A 20,112-nucleotide genomic window follows, 5' to 3' on the forward strand; every position below is an offset into this window, starting at 1 on the left:
AAAAGCGTGCAGCATCATTTTTTAGAGATGAAAGATAAGATGTTTTACATTAAAAACTAAGAGGAAAATATGCCAATATTCCCTTGGAATTCTAGTCAGTGTGATTAAATCAGACAAAAACAAACAAAAATGAATGGTGAGGGTGAATCTAATCAAGCTACATTATAAGCTCGTATGGGACTATCACATACTAATACATGCTAATAAAAATGTCTAAAAATGTGCGGCCAGTGGACAATTGTTATGATAAGATTTTGAAGAAAATATAGATAACTTGATAAGCCACTAAAAAAACCTATCAGAATTAGTCATTATACAAGGATAAGCTTTGCTAGCTATCCTTTCAAATTAATGATAAGAAATAACCAAAATGATTTTATTTACAAAGGCAATAAAACAAGATACTTCAATATTTTAGGAGTTATTAAGTGAACTATTAATGTTTAACTAAGTGAAATTTAAAACAAAAAACCCACCCAAATCAGTCATCTATCTTTCTGGGAAGAAATAGTGAATATTTTGAGGTCAGTTCTTTTCCAAATATACCTGCAGGTTTAAGGTACTACCTATCAAACTCTTAACACATTATTTTTTTTGGGTGTGGAACTGTGGCTGTGCATGAATAATTCTATAGCCTACTTGAAAAAATAAATAGAAGAAAATTTAAAGAGGGAGAAAATTGAAATATCTCAGAAAAAAATCTATCATGAAGCTATAATTATAGAGTAGTTCTGGTCCTGGAAATAGGACCAGTAGGACATAATCTGTCTTATGTCTCTGTAGTAGGTATCTCTGACGTAAACCCCAGCTTATATAAGAATGAGTAAGCATACTCTATCTGTAAAGGAAACATTACAAGTCAATGGGGAAGGATGGTTTCCTCTAAACAGGCCTTGAACAAAGCGACAATATAGAAAAGTGCATGTGAGCTGACATCCACCACCATACTACACAATAAACTCCAGATGGATTCAGATGTTAAAAAGTAAAAATAAAATGTAAAAGTATGTTTAATATCTGGATAAGAAAACATAACAAAACACAGAAATCTAGTAATATATTTAAGGAATCATGAAAGCAAGTGAACAAGTGGAAAGGCCTAGTATGTTTTTGAGCAAGAAGACATTACTGAAAAAAATGCTAATTTCTCAGAAAGCAGACTTTTTTGAGTTCTCTTATTCTTTCTCATTTTTTTGCTTTTTTTGGAAAATGACAAATTATTCCAAAAAACCATCTGTAAGGAAAAAACTGAAGAGAATGGAGAAGAAAAGCCATAAGGGTCATACTGGAGAGTCTTGCCTCATCAGATAGTATTTTTTTGTAATTAAACACAAAGTCATTTGTGATATAAGAACAGGCAGATCACTAAAGCAGGAAAAGGAGTCAAGGAATATAACACATCAGGGTACATTAATTATTCCATGTATGGCCAAGCTCGAATGAACTTTCTGGAAAGCCTTTTGGCAATATTTATTAAGCATATTAAATGCTCATATGCTATCCCTGGTAATTCTAGAACTCTATCCCAAGAAAGAAGTAGAAGTATCCAAAAGTATTCCTCATGTTTTTATTTTCAAAACAAATATGGAAGCAGCCTAACATCTTTGTGACACAGAAATACATAGAATAGAATACTATCCCTTTAAGTAAATAAAAAGAAAACATATTTAGAGACTTGAAAACTACATATGTTAATTTAAATGAAACACAAATTAAGGTGAGAGAACATACTACCAAAATTTCTATTTAAAAAGTAAAAATGAGAAAGAATAAGAGAACTAAAAAAAATCTGTGGTTGTTACCACCAGGGTTTTCTTTGTGTGTGTGTGTGTGTGTGTGTTTTTCCTCTCTATTCTCTAGACTTTTTACAAGGTACCATCCAAATAAATGTCTTTCTGCAAAATAAGCTGAGAGTTTGGTATCTTTTAAGTCCTATGGAGAGGTCTTCCTTCTGTGTATCACAGGCTACTTTATTCTGGTGTCCCATGGCAGTGCTCATTTCACACAAACTGTGTTTAGTTTGAGGCAAGAGATCAAAACCTGTTGTGCATTTTGGTCAAGCATGCATTTGAACTTGAACTTACCGTTCTCCTAGGTGCTTTCTTATGGTGCATGAGGCAAAAATAATCAAGATGATAAGAAGTATCAAACCCGGAACAATACCTGGGGTGATGGGACGGGGAAGCAATGAATTTCAAATGCCAGAAAAACATGACCTGTTATGAACTGATCGTAGGGACTACTTCTAGTGGTAGGGAAATTGTTATGGGACTTGTATAATTAGCTCTTTTCACCCATAAATACTCAATTCCTGGATCATCAGAATAGGGCTTAAGGTTTTTCTGACTTAATCCAGTCCATGTTTTATGTAAAGCACTAGTACAAGGTGACAGGGTCTTAGACAACTTTCCATTGAATTTTTCTGTTCCTTTCTGTTTTATGAGTACTATTGTTGTCACTGGGGTGAAATTAGGAGCACAGGACATCAGATCCCATGATTTTGCATAGAAACATTTGACTCTCAGTTGTGAAATATGTTTTGCTGCAACAGAATAAGGCTGCCTATTTCAATAATACTAAATCATGCAGTCTACAAAAGCTAATGCAAATGAAACTTTCAATTAAAAAACCAGTAACAGTTGACAGTTTAAATCATTCTTCCAATTGTATGCCAAAGGAACATTTTGTAGGCATATACATTAAAATAGCCTGAAAATACCAAAGAAGATCATATCCAATGAGTTAGAATGAAAAAATATTAACAGGCAGAAAATAGGGCATCTAATTTTACATATATTTATAAGCATCATAAGAGCTATTCTTCAAGTATTTAAGAAAACTTACCACTAATAATAAGAGCAAGTGAACCTACGGAGAATAAGAAATCATGAAAACATCAGTCTAGTGGCACAATTCAATAAACCCAAGTCCCATTCCCTCTGGTAATGTCTCAGCAGTTACAACTCTACTCCCTTCTAAGTCTACTTATGATACATTGGATCCCCGAGTTATAACCATTTTTTAAAATTATGTGTAACAACTCATTGAATTTTTCACTGCAATTAGGTTAGGGGAGTCAGCACTGGGGAAAAATCCAATATATTCAACTCTATAATCAGTGACTTTTGTGAATCAAATGCAAATATGAACTGTCATGGCAAATATGAACTGTTGGAGCACCTGCCAGCAGGAATGGAGGTTTCCATAGCAGCATCTTTCAAAATGGAAGGCCGTTATTTTTACTTCTTTTAGGCTAGTGTTCATGTCTTTTTATTATCTTTTATTTATATCCCTCCTACTCAGGAAAAAAAAACTGTGCCTTTTCTAGAATAGACCACTAACTTCAAGTCCATCTGTTCAAAGACCTATGTCAACTGAAAGCCCAGGAGTTTCTAATATTGAGGAAGAAGACATTCCTTCTCTTCTTTCCATGGCCCAGGTACAAACATGGGTGAAGCCCCTCGTACTTACGGGATCTGCAGACAGCCAGTGGAGGGTTCCACTGATGGTCGCCCTGGCACTGGCTTTGGGGGCTGCCCTCCAGAGTATACCCATCTTCACATTCCAAAGTAATAATATCTCCATACTGATACATTTTCCCAAGCTCTGGTCCCTTCTGGATTCCATTGATATTCTCTGGGAAGCTACAGTTTACCTCTGCAATTGAAGTAAGAGTCATATTAAAGTAATTAAAGTAGAGTCATATTTTGTCCTTTTACCAAGAAAGTAGAAGCTTCCATTAATAGAACAGGTTATGAAACCAGCTTATTTCATTCTCAATAAGTCAAGCATCTTTTAGTATAGGCCATCTGTCTCCATAACCTCCAGGTAATTTAAACCAGATTGTTTTCTTTCTTTTTACCTCTATATCTATGCTAACAGATTGGATGTTTCTAATTGTTTCTTAGAGAAATGGTGAGGGGTGAATGTGTAATATTAAATACTCAGAATTTTTTCCACTTCTTGTCTTACTCTAACCATTCATACATGCACATTTTTTCTCAGATCTTTTGACTTTTCAATGTAGGGGTTAATAGTGTGAGATCTTGGATTGGAATCCTGACTACTGATTCCTATTTGTGTGACTTTGGATCAGTTACAAATCTTATCTATAAAATAGGAATAATAAGAGTACCAACTTCCTATGGATCTCATGAAGATGAACTGAGATAACACCTGTAAAGTGCTATGTACTTTATCTGCCATATATTAAAAAGTGCTCACAATATTAGGTAGTAACTTACCACTTTTGTTTTCAATACATTGTTTTATGATAATGAAAATGCCTTTCTGAGATCTTTTTGAACATTTTACCCATAGTCCACTATCAATCAGAGGAAATAACTCAAAAAGGCCATGGTGCTTTTTACTGGTATTTTGTCAAATGCACTCAGGATAGCTGTAACCACAGTGTGAACACAACCTTTTCTTTAGTTGTTTAATTTACAACAGCACTTCAACTTTCTGTATGTAAATGACTACAAAGTGGTCATTTTCCAGGCTACAGCTTAAGCTACTTTTTTTATTTTGAGACACTTGGATGTATTAATATTAATGTACTAATTCAATTAAATGATCCAATTAATGCATTTCTCTAGGGTTTTAAGTGAAAAATACCTGACTGAACATATCAATTTGGAACAAATTGATTTACTAGGACAATCAACAAAAAATGGACAAAGTACCTTTACAATAAGGAGTAGGTTGGTTCCAGATTCCCTTGTGTGTGCAGAGAAGAAGTGCTTCTCCCACCAGCAGGTAGCCTTGGTCACAGCTGTACAGGATTGACATTCCAGGAGAAAATCGAGCTATATTTCCACCAGTGTGATTCCCATTGGGAATTGTGGATGGAGACTGACATCCTAAGAAAGCTTAGAGACCAATAAAAAAGGATCTTTAATTCAGCATAGAAATATACTCAGACATCACTAGGTAGTGACAGCAGCACAGAAAGGCAATGGCCAATGGGCCAATTAATTGGTAACTGGAAACATTCATTCCAGCCAGACCAAGTAATGTTGGAAATATATATATATATATATATATATATATATATTTCCTATCTATATAATATATGATCTAAGAAAATGTGTCAAAAGGAACTAGAGACACTGGGTCAATGTTTATCTTGGGATGTGGAGACAGATTTCACTTAAGACCACCATGATTCTGGGGAACTGAATTCAGTTGGGCTGCCAGTTGGTGGGCTCTGCTGCAGATAATCATTAACAGGAATGATAACTAAAATTATAAGGAAAACAATTCAGCTGGTTTGAAGTCCAGCTTCATTCTCCAGAACACCCAAAGTTTTTCTGGCTGGCACTCTGGCCTTAAGTATCCAAATTATCAAACGGTATTATTGACATATGTTTTCTAAAGAGTATGAGCATTTTTCCTATTCTTAATTTAATGAATTAAAAATAATAAAATTGTAGACTCTCTCAATTTGGAAGTGAAACATTGCCATTTCATGTACTATTGGTAAATGCACTGAGAAAGGAAAGGGAAAAAAATAATCAGGTGAGAAGAGAAGAAAAGGAAGGTATCTTAAATAACAGTATAGCTACTTTAGCTTTTAGATGCTTTTCTGTAGTCAGAATGCAAGTGCATATTAAAAAAATCTTTATTTTATAAAACATTCCATATTTCATCCTTAAAAGGTCTTACCCTTTCTGATGCAAGTTGGTACACCTGGTACCCATGTGTTATCTGTATGGCACTTTATCAAGTGACTGCCATTCATGATGAATCCAGGATTGCAGGCTATGTATACTATGTCATTGTGGGAATACAAAGAGTGAGTTTCATTCAGTTTGTATCCGTGTTTGACTACTGGGTTAGGGCAGTGAGTTATAGGCGGAGACTGTAAGCATTGTGGGGGAGGCCCACTCCAAGATCCATATCCTTTAGTATCATTTCTGCACTGTAAAATCTTCTCTCCCAGAAGATAGAATCCTGGGTCACAATCATAAGAGACTTTATTTCCATATAGAAATGGTTCTGCCATCATGCCTGTGTGCTTCCCATTGGCAATCATTGGTGGAGGTTGACAGCGAATAACTGCAGAAGAGATTTAGGGAAATCAACTTTAGCTAGTATGTCAAAATGGAAGTCAAATGATGCTATACGCTGCATTACATTTCATATAACTAGAATATTGTCTAAATTTTGGAACCTACATTTTAATTTTGTTGAACAATTTTATTAATTGTTGTGATTAATGTGATTAATATTCACACTCAATTTTTTGTTCCAAATGAAGATTCAGAAAACACATGAAGAAAGCAAGAAATATGTTCCTATGTTCTAGAAATATGGGCTGCATTATTTATGTTTAGCAAAATTAGCAGATATATGGCAAATATTCATTTGTACTTGACAATTTGTTTTCCAAGGCCAGTGTTGACCAAACACTAAATGATTTTCCATGTCTTACCTAACTAAGGAAGAAGCACAAACTATTAGTTACAAAGTAGCTCTTCAGTGACTTGCCTCCTCTAACTCCCCGTTAGCCCAACCCCACACCATAATTTACCTTTACAAAGCGGGATCTTTTGGAACCAAACCCCATTCTTAGCATCTTGACACTTCTCATAAGTATGTCCAGTCAATTGGTACCTACAGAGAGACAGACTATAATATGGTTCCTCTGTCCAACGTTACACCTCTGCAACCTCACCTCTACAAACTACAAATACAGAGGTACTTCTAAGTGAGAACTTTAACAGAGTTCTTGTTGCAAATCAGAAAATTACTTTACACTCAGAGACACAGCAAATCTCTTCCCATGTCCAGATGCAGGGAAGGGTCAGAGTTGCTAATAGGTCATTGGACCTTACGTACTCTGCGGGTGTGACAAGGAAGAACCTCTAAAGGGATTCTCCAAGACAAGCTGTGTGTAGAGTTAATGTACAGTATAAAGTGAATCTTCTTCATCAGAATGGACCATATCACACTCACCCATCTTGGCAGGACCTGTTCACTAGTTTCACATGTGAATCATCTGGAAGCTCTCGAAAGTTTCTTGCAGGCTCACATCCTTCTGGAGGGGCAAAGTTGGAGTTAATGATAGACAACTCATATCAAAACAAAAGATAACTCTGGAACTGCAAGTACCTTCACATCATGGGGCAGGACTCCAGTGTCCTGAAGGCATACAATAGATGGATTTGCTTCCCACAAGTATATAGCCAGGGTCACAAGTGTAGTCTACAGTCATCCCAGAGACAAAGAGGACTGTATTTCCACCTGTATGCTGACCATGGTGGGGCCTAGAAGGAGGCTGGCAGCCTGAAGAGAAAACTCCCCATGTAAACACAGAGAATTTCTACTCTAGAACTATAAGTATACAACTTTTGATGACAGATCATCTGAAACTTTGAAGTCAAGGATTAGGAAGCTCTCTTTCATCATAGAATGCTTTCTTCTGTTGTTAAGGAACAAGGGTCCTCTAAAAAGGCCCTCTCATTATCTATCCTGAATATGTCCTAGATCCAAAGGGGCACTTATACAAAGAACACACAATATGCATAGAACATTCTATTACAGAATGGAAAAAATGGGAATAACCTGTTCCCACCTTGTCATTTCCCATGACTCTGGCTTTGAGAAGGAAATAATAAGCAATAATAAGTAAATAAATAACTTTTTTTAAACCCCTGTTGGGCTTTTACCTTCTTCACAAACTGGTATTTCAGGATCCCAGGTGTTATTGGCTTTGCAACGAATTTGACTACTGCCATTCAAAATGTATCCATTATTACACTTGAATGTCACACTGTCATTGAAGAAATATGGGGCATTCTTTCCAGATATCTTGTATCCATTTGCAATGTGGATATCTGAGCACTGGACAGCAGGGATGGAAAGTTTACAGAGAGGGGCAGGACTACTCCAGGTGCCTCTCTCTTGACCATTGCTTGTACAACGGATGGTGCGCTCCCCAATGAGGTTGAAATGCACTCCTTTCTCTGGCCCAGGATTACACGTGTAAGTGACCATGGTTCCATATGGAACATCTTCTGAAGAACTCCCTGTGTGCACTCCATTGTGGATAACAGGGGGCGGTGGACAGGTGATTTCTAGAGACACAAAAATATATTAAATACTAAAGAATAGAAGCAAAGCTGGTTATGACCCTGTTTTGGGAAGTTACATTAAAGTTCATTAAGTATATAAAATTCAATTTAAACATCTCATACGAAAGAAGACATTTATTAAAAGTGAATTTGCTGATCAATATCATATTATGAGGTAGTAAGGCCCGATAGTTAATTACTAATTAAAGGAAGAATTATTTGAACATAGCCAATGGGAGGATAAAAGGCAGAAGGGAATAGAATTATGCTTTTTGAGACCATCTCTGTGCGGAGGGGATATGACAGCCCATGTGCTTTGCTAAGTATATTCATTGTTGAGTGAGAACCTAGTTTGCAACAGGCAGTTTCATCATCCAGAAAGTAAGGATACCATCATTTAATTTAATAACTTTGGAATCTATAGTTTTATGCCAGCATTACAGATGAGAAAGTAGAGTTTAAAAGACGTTACACGAATTGCCTACGGTCATACAGCTATTAAACAGTAGGGACAGAATCTGAGTTCAGATCTGATACCAAATCTGATATCAGATACCAAATATCAGATCTGATACTATACTACAGAGTATACCAAATGAAGAATATGACTCATATATTCATCACCATCATTATTCTTATAATCCTAAACCACAAAAGAGAATCAGCAACCAAGTACATTTATTCAACTGATAGAAGTCGAAAGAGGTGATGCAGAAAGATATAACACAACTATGCAACTATAACTTTTCACATTAACAGAACCTAATACAGTAATTCCCATAGCATTTCCATGTAGACTGCACAACATTTCAGATTCTGTTTTATCACTACTCACCTTTACAAAGACGAATCTCTATAAACCAAGGAATTGTACCTTGACACAACTGATAAACACTCTCACTTAACAGGGACCTAGAGACAAAGAGTCACATCATTTGGCCAGGTAATTACCAGTAAGCAAAGCAACAGCTATTGGCTCCAAAGCACATTAACCATTTGCAGGACAAGACATACTAGAAACAAAAGTGTAAGCAGCTTCAGCCCCATCCATCCAATTGCATAGTTTCCATGCATGGAAGACTAGTATGATCCACATTCTATGAGCATGTAACAGGGAAGGACCTTTGAGTCAAACCCTTACTTGTAGTGTGCACTAAGAAGCTAGACCTGGCTGAGGTTCAGACAGACTTCACTTACCCATCACCACAAGAAACATTAACAGCTGGTCTAATAAATTGATCCTGAGGTTTTTTAAAAAGAGGTTCTCCTATGGGTTCACACTCTGCCACTAAGGAAAGAGACAAGGATGAGAAATCAACTCAAGGCAATCTTAAAAGCAGCAAAACATTTGTAGTTGAGGCATTGTTACCTTTGCACTGGGGGGCAGTAGGTGTCCACTTTCCCTCAGGGGTGCAAAGTACGAATTCTTCTCCCACCAGCACATAGCCAGGGTCACAACTATATTTTATAGATGTTCCAGGGTCAAAGTGGTCCATGTGTTTATCTTCTTTTTGGCCATTGAGAATTTCAGGAGGGGCCTGGCATTCTAAAGTGAAGGTAAAAACATAACAATCTTTTAAAGTAAATGACAGAAAGAAATTGAGCCAAAGAAATTGACATTATTCCTACAATTCCACTCTGGTGGCAATGGTAGGACACCGAGGAGATCTTGCAGCTCAGTTTTGGGTAATTTTAGGTCATCGGTCCTCAGTCCTATTTTCTTTTCTGCACTCAGGCTGCTACAGACCTATTCAGTTTCTCTGAGACAGCATAACTTCTCTCCTGTCTCTTCCTTTCTCAAGGAATCATTTCAGATATTTTATGGGAAATTCAGATATTCCTTTGGGTGAGGGCTTTGACAATTTACCTTGTAAGAAATCACTGTTAAGCAGGGTCCAGTGGTTCAGGCACATAATCCTAGTTACTTGGGAGACAGAGATTGGGAGGATCATGGCTTGCGGACAGTGTGGGCAAAAACTTGTCAAGACTCTATCTCAACCCTAGGCATGATGGTGCATGCCTGTCATCTCAGCTACACAGGAAAGCACAAATAATTTTGTTCCTACTGTTTATGGCCTGGGCATAAAGGGAGATGACAAATAACCAACACAAAAGGGGTTGGCAGCATGGCTGAAGTGGTAAAGTGCCTGCCTAGTAAATGCAAGGGACTGAATTCAATCCGGAGTACCACCAAAGCAAAAAAGGAAAAGAAATCACCATTAAGACAAGTGCTCTGCTCCCAGTTTTTTTTTTCTTTCCTAAAGAAATGGACAACTTTGTGATTTCTAGTGGCTTTTCTTCCTAAGCATATTTTCAAAAAATAAACAATAGTGGGAAAGGATGTACTTAGTATGTCTGAAGATTGAGGGTATTGGAACCGAAAGGCCCTGTTTAAAGCCCATAAGCCCTTGCTGTAGCTTCTCAAAGAGATGCATCAGTGGTACCTTTCCTACTGGAATACCAACCCTTTTCACAGACCGGAGCTGGAGGTTCCCATGTGCCTTGGGCATTGCACCGAATTCTGCTGCTGCCCTTCAAGGTGAAGTCAGGCTCACAAGCAAATACCACAGTGTCATTATAGGAATACTGATCTTTCTGCACAGATAACATTTGGCCTCTTGGTATCTGGGGATATGGACACTGAACCACAGAAACAGAAAGTTCACAGCGTGGGGCAGGGTCACTCCAGGTCCCAGTCTTCTGATTATTGGTGGTACAACGGATAGTGTTATTTCCAATAAGGATGAAGTCCACACCTTCCTCTGGGCCTGGATCACAAGTGTAAGTGACTGTGCTTCCATATGGAACATTTACTGAAGAACTGCCTGTATGTCTTCCATTGAGAATAGGGGGAGGTGGTAGACAGAGAATTTCTAGAGAAATTACAGAGAGACATGAAAGATCATAGGTGTGCTGCAAACAAGAAGGCATCAGATGCTGCTTGAATTCCCTCTCCCATTCTAGGTTCCAGAACAATGCTATTTGAATCTGTAATGAATCAACCAAGGCAACTAAGGCAATACAATTTAAAAGTATGATTTTTAACTTAATTTCTGAGTATACCTACTCTGCTGGTACCTCAATTCCTATTACCAAATATACAGTCTGTTTTGTGTACATGCCATGGCTGTGTACCTAGCAAGTCTGTGTAACTTTGCAACAAGGAAAAGCTTTTCCTAAGAACTCCATTTGACTTGAGGATGCACAGATTGAAGAGCTAATGGAAGGATGCTTCAGTGAACATGTTTCCTTTAAGATTTCTAGGAGATCTTTGCTTCATCCTCTAGCATATAGAGGCTTTTAGTAAAGCCAAGGATGCAGTGTCTTGTCGAACTCTGTGATTTCATACAGCCACAGTTGCCTAGCCTACCTTCACATACAGGCTTCTTGGTCCAAACAGCTTTCTCTTCAGCAATCACACACTGACTAGAAGGCTGGCCTTGTAATCGATACCTGGAGACAGAGGGTTGTTATTCAGATCCATTAGGCAGTTTGTGCTGCAAAATAAGTCATAATTTAAAACCCAAGACAAGTTCACTCAATCTGTAGGTACCTACTCTTTTTATCAGTACTCTCTCTCTCTCTCTCTCTCTCTCTCTCTCTCTCAGCCTCACTTAAGACTACCATAGATCTTCGCAGATATGCCTTCTTTCTGTAGCATTCATGGTTCACACTGTGTATGTATAATCTTAATGAAGTAAATCCCATAGACTCTCCTCACACTCACCCCTCATTACAGGAGAAGTTTGCAATTACACCAACCCGAAGACTTAGAGGCTCCTCTACTTGCCCATTTGGAAGTCGTCCGAGAGGTTTGCACTGGGCCTCTAAAGCAACAGGGCAAAAATAAGAAAACATGGCAAATAACCAAACAACCTAATTTCTTGAAATAGATTGTAAATTTAAGATACCTTCACATGTGGGAGGGATAGAATTCCAATTGCCCGAAGATAAACATTTAATGGTCTTTTCTCCAGCAAGCAAGTAACCAGGTTCGCAGCTGTAAGTCACAGACAATCCTGGGGCAAAGCGGTCAACATTTTGGCCTGTGTGCTGTCCATTAGGGATCCTGGGAAGTGGTGGACACTCCAGAGGGAAATCTTTATACACACACAGCAGGAAAAAAGCCATCAGATGATAAGTCCTTCACAATCTAGATGCCAACTTAAGAAAGATCCAAACAAATGGCATGTGATCTATGGTAACCAGTCATCCTTAACTTTCAACTCAGCCTTTTGAACATCAAACAGATGTGGCTTAACTATATCCATTCTACACCATGCCTATTACATTGTTTTTCTTCTTTAATTACACTCTGAATTACTGTTACCTTGAGAAAAATTTCAATGGTCAAAAAGTTTATTTTTGCCCCATCCTTAAAACTTGTTCTCTGACCCAAAAGAAATATATTATTATCTATAGAGTTATCTTGCCAGACATCCATAATATAGTTTACTGGCATTTTACATATAATCCATATATATTATATCCTCATATTCTGTGTGTGTATCTCATATACTATTCCAGTCTGGCTTCTTTACTTAATAATACAGTATGTCTGTGATATCTTTCTGTATCAATACATATAGATCTACCTAAATCTTTGTAAAGACTTGTTTCCCACAGCCAAACCATTTCGTGACTATCTGAAGACCTCCTTCTTCTGAAACTCATTATCCACCTATCTTTTGATTGATCATTCAATTGATGCATAGATAGAATCATATTTTAAATGATATAATAGTCTCTCAGTTGTTTATTACTTTATCCGCATTGTTCTTTATTAAGAAAATAAAAAGATCCAATTTTGACGGTTTAATTTTTGCCAAATATTGTCAATCCCTGTAACTGTAGAATTAAAATTTGAATTTAGATTTCATTAACAATATAAGCCAAACCAAATGAGAAGGAAATGAAGAATGTATAGTAGTAGTTCCTATTTTCAAAGTCATTTGATTTGAAATGTGATAGCTTAGGAGATGACTTGAGAAAGGAGGGACTCACTTCAGAACATGTTTGTCAAGGCCACAGAAAGCAAGGCACCACCTCAGCCAAACTGGATTAACAGATACTCATAGGTGAATTTTACATCCATTGCATGTATTTTTGCTGTTAGCACTCATGTTTCTTCTTACTTTAATAATAATCCAATCAATTCCTCAAGCCTCAATAAACTCTGGCCCCATCCTTGGAAGATCTTTGCCACTCCATTATTAGGTATGTTTAATTAAATTTTTTTCATAAAACTTCAAACGTTTTTGCCCAATTAATGTTTTTTTAAAGGACAGTCATATTCCTTCACAACTAAAAACAACCAGGAAACCACAATTGTCATCTTTTCCCTTGCTTCGTCCCTCCACCTGTCATCACACATCTATACTGTTCTCTTCGGGAGAATACTAAGCATGGTCTGCCCAGAAATTCTAGACCCCGTATTTCCATACTCACCACTCTCACAAGTCGGTAGTGGTGTGGGCCCCCAAGTTTTATTTGCTTGACACCAGACGGTTTTGTTTCCTTTCATGGTGAAGTTGGCTTTACAGGTGAATGTCACAGAATCACCATGTATATATGGTGGCCTGGATTCTCTATTCCTGTATCCCCCTGGTACTTTGGGCTCAGAGCAAATAGAATGTTTATTGAAATATTCACAGACAGGAGCAGCTTTGTCCCAGATTCCACTCACTTGGTCTTTACTTATACAAAAAATAATCTTTTCTCCAATGAGGCGGAAGGAAGACAGACAAGAGTACTTTACAACTGTACCGACAGGTACGGGGCCAGAAAAAGACATCTTCCGACCATTTTTGATAGGAGGAGGAGGGTCACAAGAAATCCCTGAAAAGTAGAAAAGGAACCAGGTGGGTATACTAATCATGATAACAAAAAGACATAAACTTAAATAAAAGACCCAAGTATACATCATATCACTTTTTTGGAAACAGTCTTAAAAATTTGTATGATTTATTTCTTATCCATGGTCCCTGTTTATTCTCAAGCTCCCAAGTTCTTACCTCTTTCTTGACCCACAGCAAACAAATTGATACAAACCATCTTAATCAAGCAATACTTACCCAATAGTCCTGTCTAATCAATTTTAATAATGAACAAAAGGCAAACTTAGAACATGAGAATAATATATTAATGACATGCTAGTTAAAAGTAGGGAGGCATCATGGATTAATGAAATTTAGAGTCAGTAGATTTGATTTCAAATCCCCACTGTCATTCAATAGCTGTATGACCTTAGGCAAGTCGTACCCTTTTTAAACCTCAGTCTATAGTAGAATTCAAACTACTTCAAAAGGTGTGAGGAGAACCCATTGAGACAAAAGTACATGACAGGGACAAGTACAATAGTTGGAAGATACCAGTTATTCAGTGCCTGTTTCAAGTGCACAACTAGGGATACAGGTGGCAAGACCACATTAGCTCCTGCCACTAAAGATACTACAATCTTACTGTAGTTCATTTGTCATCCTCGATGCTGGATTCCTTTGAGAAAGCCATAGGAAGTGAACAGAAGTTTTGAAGGATGATGTCATATCCTGTATTTACCTGTCCTGATAGGAATGAAGTTGTTAATAGCTACTTTGGTATTTGCATACCTTTCCTGGTGAGTTTCAAAAATAAAGGGAAAGTTGCCAACCTCCACACTTTCCAGTAAATTTCCACTTGACTCCAAGAAGAGCCAGCCCTTCAGAAGAGTAACTGGCATATGAAGACACAGTCAAACTGTTTAAGCACATCAGTGCTATACTTGGTTTCGGTATCAGTAACATTCAAGAGCCCTTATCATTACACATATAGAATCCACAATATAATATGCAATTAGCTGAATAAATTTAATACTTTTGGTCTGCATTGTAAAACATGGAGAAGAGACGCATATATGTGCTCACAGAACACACATGAATGACACGTTATAGTTGACTGGTGTAGAAAAACACACAAAATCAAGAGGCAAGATCCATAGATCCATATATTAGATCCATACTTGATTATTTTTGTTTTCTACTCACGTTCACAGACAGGAAACTTATTATTCCACTTTACTGTCATTCCTTCTGGGACACACTGACTAGAAGAATTGCCATTTAGCCGGAACCTTGAACAATAAGGTTTAGAACAAATCACTTCTTAGTTCCACAGAATTAATCCCTTTTCTCAAGTATTAATAGAATCTACACTTTAAAGCATTTCCAGCTTCAGGAAGAAATCCAAGGTTTCTGCCACAGGGTGAATTCAGACAAGGTCAAAACACAGAGAAAGTAACCCTAGGAATAGTATTTTTTTGTTGTTGTTTGAATTCTCCCTTGCCGCTTTGGCATCCAAATGTCAAGATTTTCTTGACTATCATGAAGAAAGCAGCCTCAGTTCCTAGGGAAGAAAACATCAAAGATCTTATTTCCCAAGATGACTCCAAGGAGTCTCTCTTATGGAACCCAAATCATGTATTAATTCTCTATAACAGGAGCCTTAATTTCTGAACAAAAACTTTGCTTTTCCAAATGATGAAAAGACAATTCCCAGTTTGGCTGACCATGTACAGTACACACACTTGAAGAAAATAGAAAAGATTTTGTTAGTTTCAGATTTCTTAGTCATAAAGAATAAAACAAAGAGAGAAAAAAGTCAGAGAAAAAGTATCTTTAGAGCTAATATTTCACAATGCTTAGCTATGGGTAGACATCAACTCAGGTCCTATCACCTCACACTCACCCTTTATTACAAACAAAGGAAACCTCTGCCCCCAGCTGAAGATTAGGAGGACGAATCACACGGCCATTGAGAAGTTGGTTGGGAATGGCACCACACGATTTCACTAGGAAAGAAGAGACAAGGATGGCACAGGGAGGGTCAGGAAACAGATGAGTTTCCTTTATATGGGATAGAACTTTAGGCACCTTCACATTTGGGGACTGCAGGGTTCCAGGTTCCCAAGGATGTGCACTGTACAAGATTAGTTCCAATGAGAGTGTAGCCCGGCTCACAGCTGTAGGACACTTCCTGTCCAATTGAAAAGAATTCCTTATCCTTTTTGTTATAATTACCGTGGAGGATAGGTGGAGGTGGCAGACATCCTGAGAAGAGAACAGGACCAGAAAGTCCTTTTACTTCTGAAATGAGAACTTGTCCTCTTACAACTTACACTGAGCTTGGGGTTGCTATGGGGGTGTTGAAAGTGCTCATGTCAGCTCTCTATGTGTAAGGCAGAGATTCCTTTGGGTAAGGAAGGTTGAGTGGTGCTAATGTGAGTTATTCTGTTCAGATATGATGAACTTTGCAACTGTTGGTTTTCCCTTTCTTGATCTATGCCAGAAAAACCCTGCACTCACTCATCATTTTTCATTTCCTTCAATTTAAGAGTCTGGGACACCCTTTCAATAACAGTGTAGTCGAGAGAGCCAAACTTTTGTGACACATTTTTTACCACCAAAATCTACCTCTTCCTTTCTGCTCCCAAAACAAGGTTGATGAGGTTTGTGAAAGGAGTTCCCAATGTTGTGAGGTTTTTAGAAAGTCAGATACTATCTAACAAAAAGGAAAGAAGGGTGTTCAGAGAAATGAATACATTGTGTAATATTCAAGTCAAGATAAATGTATCCTCTCAAACATCTATCATTTCTTTGTTGTGAAAACTTTGAAAACCCTTCCAGCTTTTTTGACACATACAGTATGTTTCCATTCTATTTACAGCCATCTCCAGAACTTATGTCTCCTATCCAACAGAAGTACCTGTTAGAGTACTTTTTCCTGTGTCTCCCAGTCTCTGGTAAACACTATTCTACATCGACTTTTTTAGATTGCACATATGAATGAGAACATGTGGTATTTGTCTTTCTGTGCTTGGCTTATTTCTCTTAAGATCATCATCACCAATTATGTCCATAGATGGAAAGTTTTTTATCCCTTTTGGTGGCTGAATGACATCCCACTGTGTGTACATACTATGTTTTCATTATCTATTTGCCAGCTGATGGACATGTAGGTTGTGTACACTTCACAGCTGTTGAGAACAGTGCTGCAATAAACATGAAAGTGCAGGCACACCTTTTCCACAGACTGATTTGGTTTCCATTGGTTATAAACTCAGCACTGGGTTTGCTGTGTCATTTGGTCATTCTTTTTAAATTTTTTTTTGAGTAACCTCCAGTCTGTTAATCCATAATGGCTGTACTAATTTATATTTCCACTAACAGTAGTAAAGGATCCCTTTTCCTCACATTCTCAACAGCACTTACTATAGTTTGTCTTTTTTTTTTTTTTTTGGTATTTTATTTTTTTATTCATTTATTCACATGTGCATACATTGTTTGGGCCATTTCTCCGCCCTGTTCCCCACCCTCTCCCTCTCTCCCCCACCCCCCTAGCTTCCAGGCAGAATCTGTTCTGCCCTTATCTCTAATTTTGTTGAAGAGAAAACATAAGCAATAATAAGAAAGACAAAGTGTTTTTGCTAGTTGAGATAAGGACATCTATACAGAGAGATTCCTAGGATTGCTTCCATGTACAAATGTGTTACATCCCAAATTGATTCATCTCTAACTGACCTTTTCACTAGTTCCTGATCTGTTTCCCAATTGACCTCTGTCCCTTTAAGGTTTCTGTATTAGTTCTTCTACAGTGGGGACATTAAATACTTTCATGTTTTGGGTTTCTATAGTTTGTCTTCTTTGGTAGTAGCCATTCTAACTGGGGTGAAGTGGTCTCATTGTGGCTTTATTTGCTTTTTACTGATGAGGAGCATGTTAATACACCTGTTGGCCATTTTTATGTCTTCTTTTGGAAAATGTCTATTTATGTCTACTGGTTTACTGTCCATTTTTAAATTAGACTATTTCATTTTTTTGCTGTTGAGTTGTTTGAGTTCCTTATATGTTCCCTTATTACATACATAGTTTGCAAACATCCATTGATTCTTTACTGCATTGGGTAGAAGCCTTTTATTGTGGTAGTACTTGGGTTTGAACTCAGGGCCTCATGCTTGCTAAGTAAATGCTCTACACCTTGAGCTATGTCCCAACCTTTTCTTTTTTCTTTAGTTTATTTTTCAGATAAAGCCTGACACTTTTTCAGGGTCAGTCCTTGGATCATGATCCTCCTGTCTCCCTTTCCTGCATAGCTGGGATTATAGGTATGAGCCACTACATAGTTTGATGTAATTCCATTTGTCTGGTTTTGCTTTTGTTCACATTCCAATGTCCTGAAGCATTTCAGCAATGTTTTCTTCTAGTAGTTTAATGTCTTAAATTTTAAGTCTTTAATCCATTTTGAGAATTTTAAAAAAGTATCTCGTAATTTTTCCTACATTACTATAGATATAATACTGTTCCAGAATATAATACAAATTCTTACCTCTTCAAAGTTTAGATATTACTTCCAAATATACTTTCCAATTCTTTAATCAGGAAACTCAGCCATATATGCTTTCTTCCTACTACTCCTCTCATAGGTACCATGTATCTATTCTACGAAAAACCTATTTTAATTTCCAGATATCCAAAGTGATAGCTCAACTTACCCCTGAAACATGTTGGCAGTGGTGGATCCCATATGCTGTTTGGTTGGCACTGTACTATGTTGCTGCCTTTCATAGTAAAGCCAGGCTTACACTTAAATGTCACCATATCATTTAAAGAAAATGAATGTCTAAATCCAGATTCCATAATTCCATTTTCAACTTCTGGAACTGGGCACTTGACTAGAGCAATGCATCGAGGGGGAGGGCTGCTCCAGACGCCAACTTGATTGTCTTTGGTGGTGCAATATATTGACTTTTCACCCACCAGGTCAAATAGCTTTTCCCCATTTCGTCCAAGATGGCAATGATAAGTGACCACAATTCCATAATAAAAGCTCTCTCTACTGTTGCTGTGGAAGTCCCCATTGGAGATGGTGGGGGGTGTATCACAAAGGATAGCTTTAGAGGGTAAGCAGGAAAATAGAAGACATTTAGAAGTTTTACTTCCCCAGAACTTCATCGTCATTGTCATCAACCAAACCTCAACTCAGCCTACAACTTGTGCACATTATTGAAATTCTGTATACTGATCTACAAGATAATTCTAAATTAGAATTAGAAAATGCATGGAATGGGCTAGTGAAAACTCAAAAGGCTATGAGCTGGTCACTAGTCTCTAGCCCAGAGTACAGAAAAACTGTTATTAAAGGCATCTAGGGTGACCTACTTTTTGCATGGAATAAAGTTGTCAGTGTGTAATCTCATGGTGTGTTTTAGACTTAAGAATTTATTTACTATGAGATCACTTTTCATCAAAGGACAGTAATCAAAAGAAAATGTGGTAGGTTTAGGAACCACAGAAGAAGATAAATCGTCTTATTTAATTTTTTGAGGAACCTCCAGTTTGTTACCCATAATGGCTATACTAAATTACATTTACATTAAGAGTATGTAAGGGTTCCCTTTTTCCCCCATTCTCAACAGCACTTGCTATATTTTGTCTTTTTGGATAGTAGCCAAACTAAGTGTTACCCTCCCAGGTACTCATCTGATATAGATGCACTTTCCTTCTGGAAGGGGACAAGAAATTAAATTGGATGCTGTAGAGATTGTTTTACTCACTTTCACAAAAGGGCTCACTCTTATCCCAGATTACATTATTGTCTGAGACAATACACATAGCAGAGGAGTCACCAATGAGTCGATATCTAGAGACAAAGAGATGAGTGATCATCTCCCAGTTGCACATGCATTTTAGAAAAACCTAACTCTTTCTCAACTGAATAAGAAATAGAATGGCAAAAAGAAAAAAAAGGAATATCATAGGTAGCGCTGATAGATTAAGGATTTATACAAATGATTCTATAATCCAAAACCAAATGAAATTTATCTCTTAGTCAATTGCATAGGATACTTAAAACCAAAGGAGAAAGGAGGGGGCGGGGGGGGAAAGCAGGGAGAAATGACCCAAACATTGTATGCACATATGAGTAAAAGAAAAGAAAAGAAAAAAACCAAAGGAGAATAGCCCCATCTTCTTTCTCCTAAAGATAGGCATCTTCTCTAGTG

General features: G+C 37.4%; 1 protein-coding gene across 4 annotated transcripts in view; it reads right to left on the reverse strand.

The window, feature by feature from the left end:
* Cr2 (complement C3d receptor 2) overlaps nt 1-20,112 on the reverse strand; it is a 35,815-nt gene that overhangs the window by 6,873 nt on the left and 8,830 nt on the right. The window contains exons 4-24 of one of the 4 annotated variants that reach the window (XM_074048432.1): nt 19,666-19,751; nt 18,604-19,002; nt 15,986-16,162; nt 15,801-15,903; nt 15,101-15,186; nt 13,527-13,916; nt 11,990-12,178; nt 11,806-11,905; nt 11,449-11,531; nt 10,544-10,951; nt 9,448-9,624; nt 9,276-9,366; nt 8,914-8,990; nt 7,674-8,081; nt 6,961-7,042; nt 6,536-6,618; nt 5,668-6,060; nt 4,686-4,871; nt 3,472-3,657; nt 2,845-2,868; nt 2,085-2,163 (exon numbers count right to left, since the gene is read on the reverse strand). In XM_074048432.1, the coding sequence (XP_073904533.1) occupies nt 2,085-2,163; nt 2,845-2,868; nt 3,472-3,657; nt 4,686-4,871; nt 5,668-6,060; nt 6,536-6,618; nt 6,961-7,042; nt 7,674-8,081; nt 8,914-8,990; nt 9,276-9,366; nt 9,448-9,624; nt 10,544-10,951; nt 11,449-11,531; nt 11,806-11,905; nt 11,990-12,178; nt 13,527-13,916; nt 15,101-15,186; nt 15,801-15,903; nt 15,986-16,162; nt 18,604-19,002; nt 19,666-19,751 (3,807 nt within the window). Of the gene's footprint in view, nt 1-2,084; nt 2,164-2,844; nt 2,869-3,471; nt 3,658-4,685; nt 4,872-5,667; nt 6,061-6,535; nt 6,619-6,960; nt 7,043-7,673; nt 8,082-8,913; nt 8,991-9,275; nt 9,367-9,447; nt 9,625-10,543; nt 10,952-11,448; nt 11,532-11,805; nt 11,906-11,989; nt 12,179-13,526; nt 13,917-15,100; nt 15,187-15,800; nt 16,163-18,603; nt 19,003-19,665; nt 19,752-20,112 lie in introns of all 4 variants that reach the window. The other 3 variants (XM_074048434.1, XM_074048433.1, XM_020164096.2) reach the window with 3 other exon arrangements.

The sequence above is a fragment of the Castor canadensis genome, chromosome 11 (genome assembly GCF_047511655.1).
Source record: "Castor canadensis chromosome 11, mCasCan1.hap1v2, whole genome shotgun sequence".
In the NCBI taxonomy this organism is placed as follows: domain Eukaryota; kingdom Metazoa; phylum Chordata; class Mammalia; order Rodentia; family Castoridae; genus Castor; species Castor canadensis.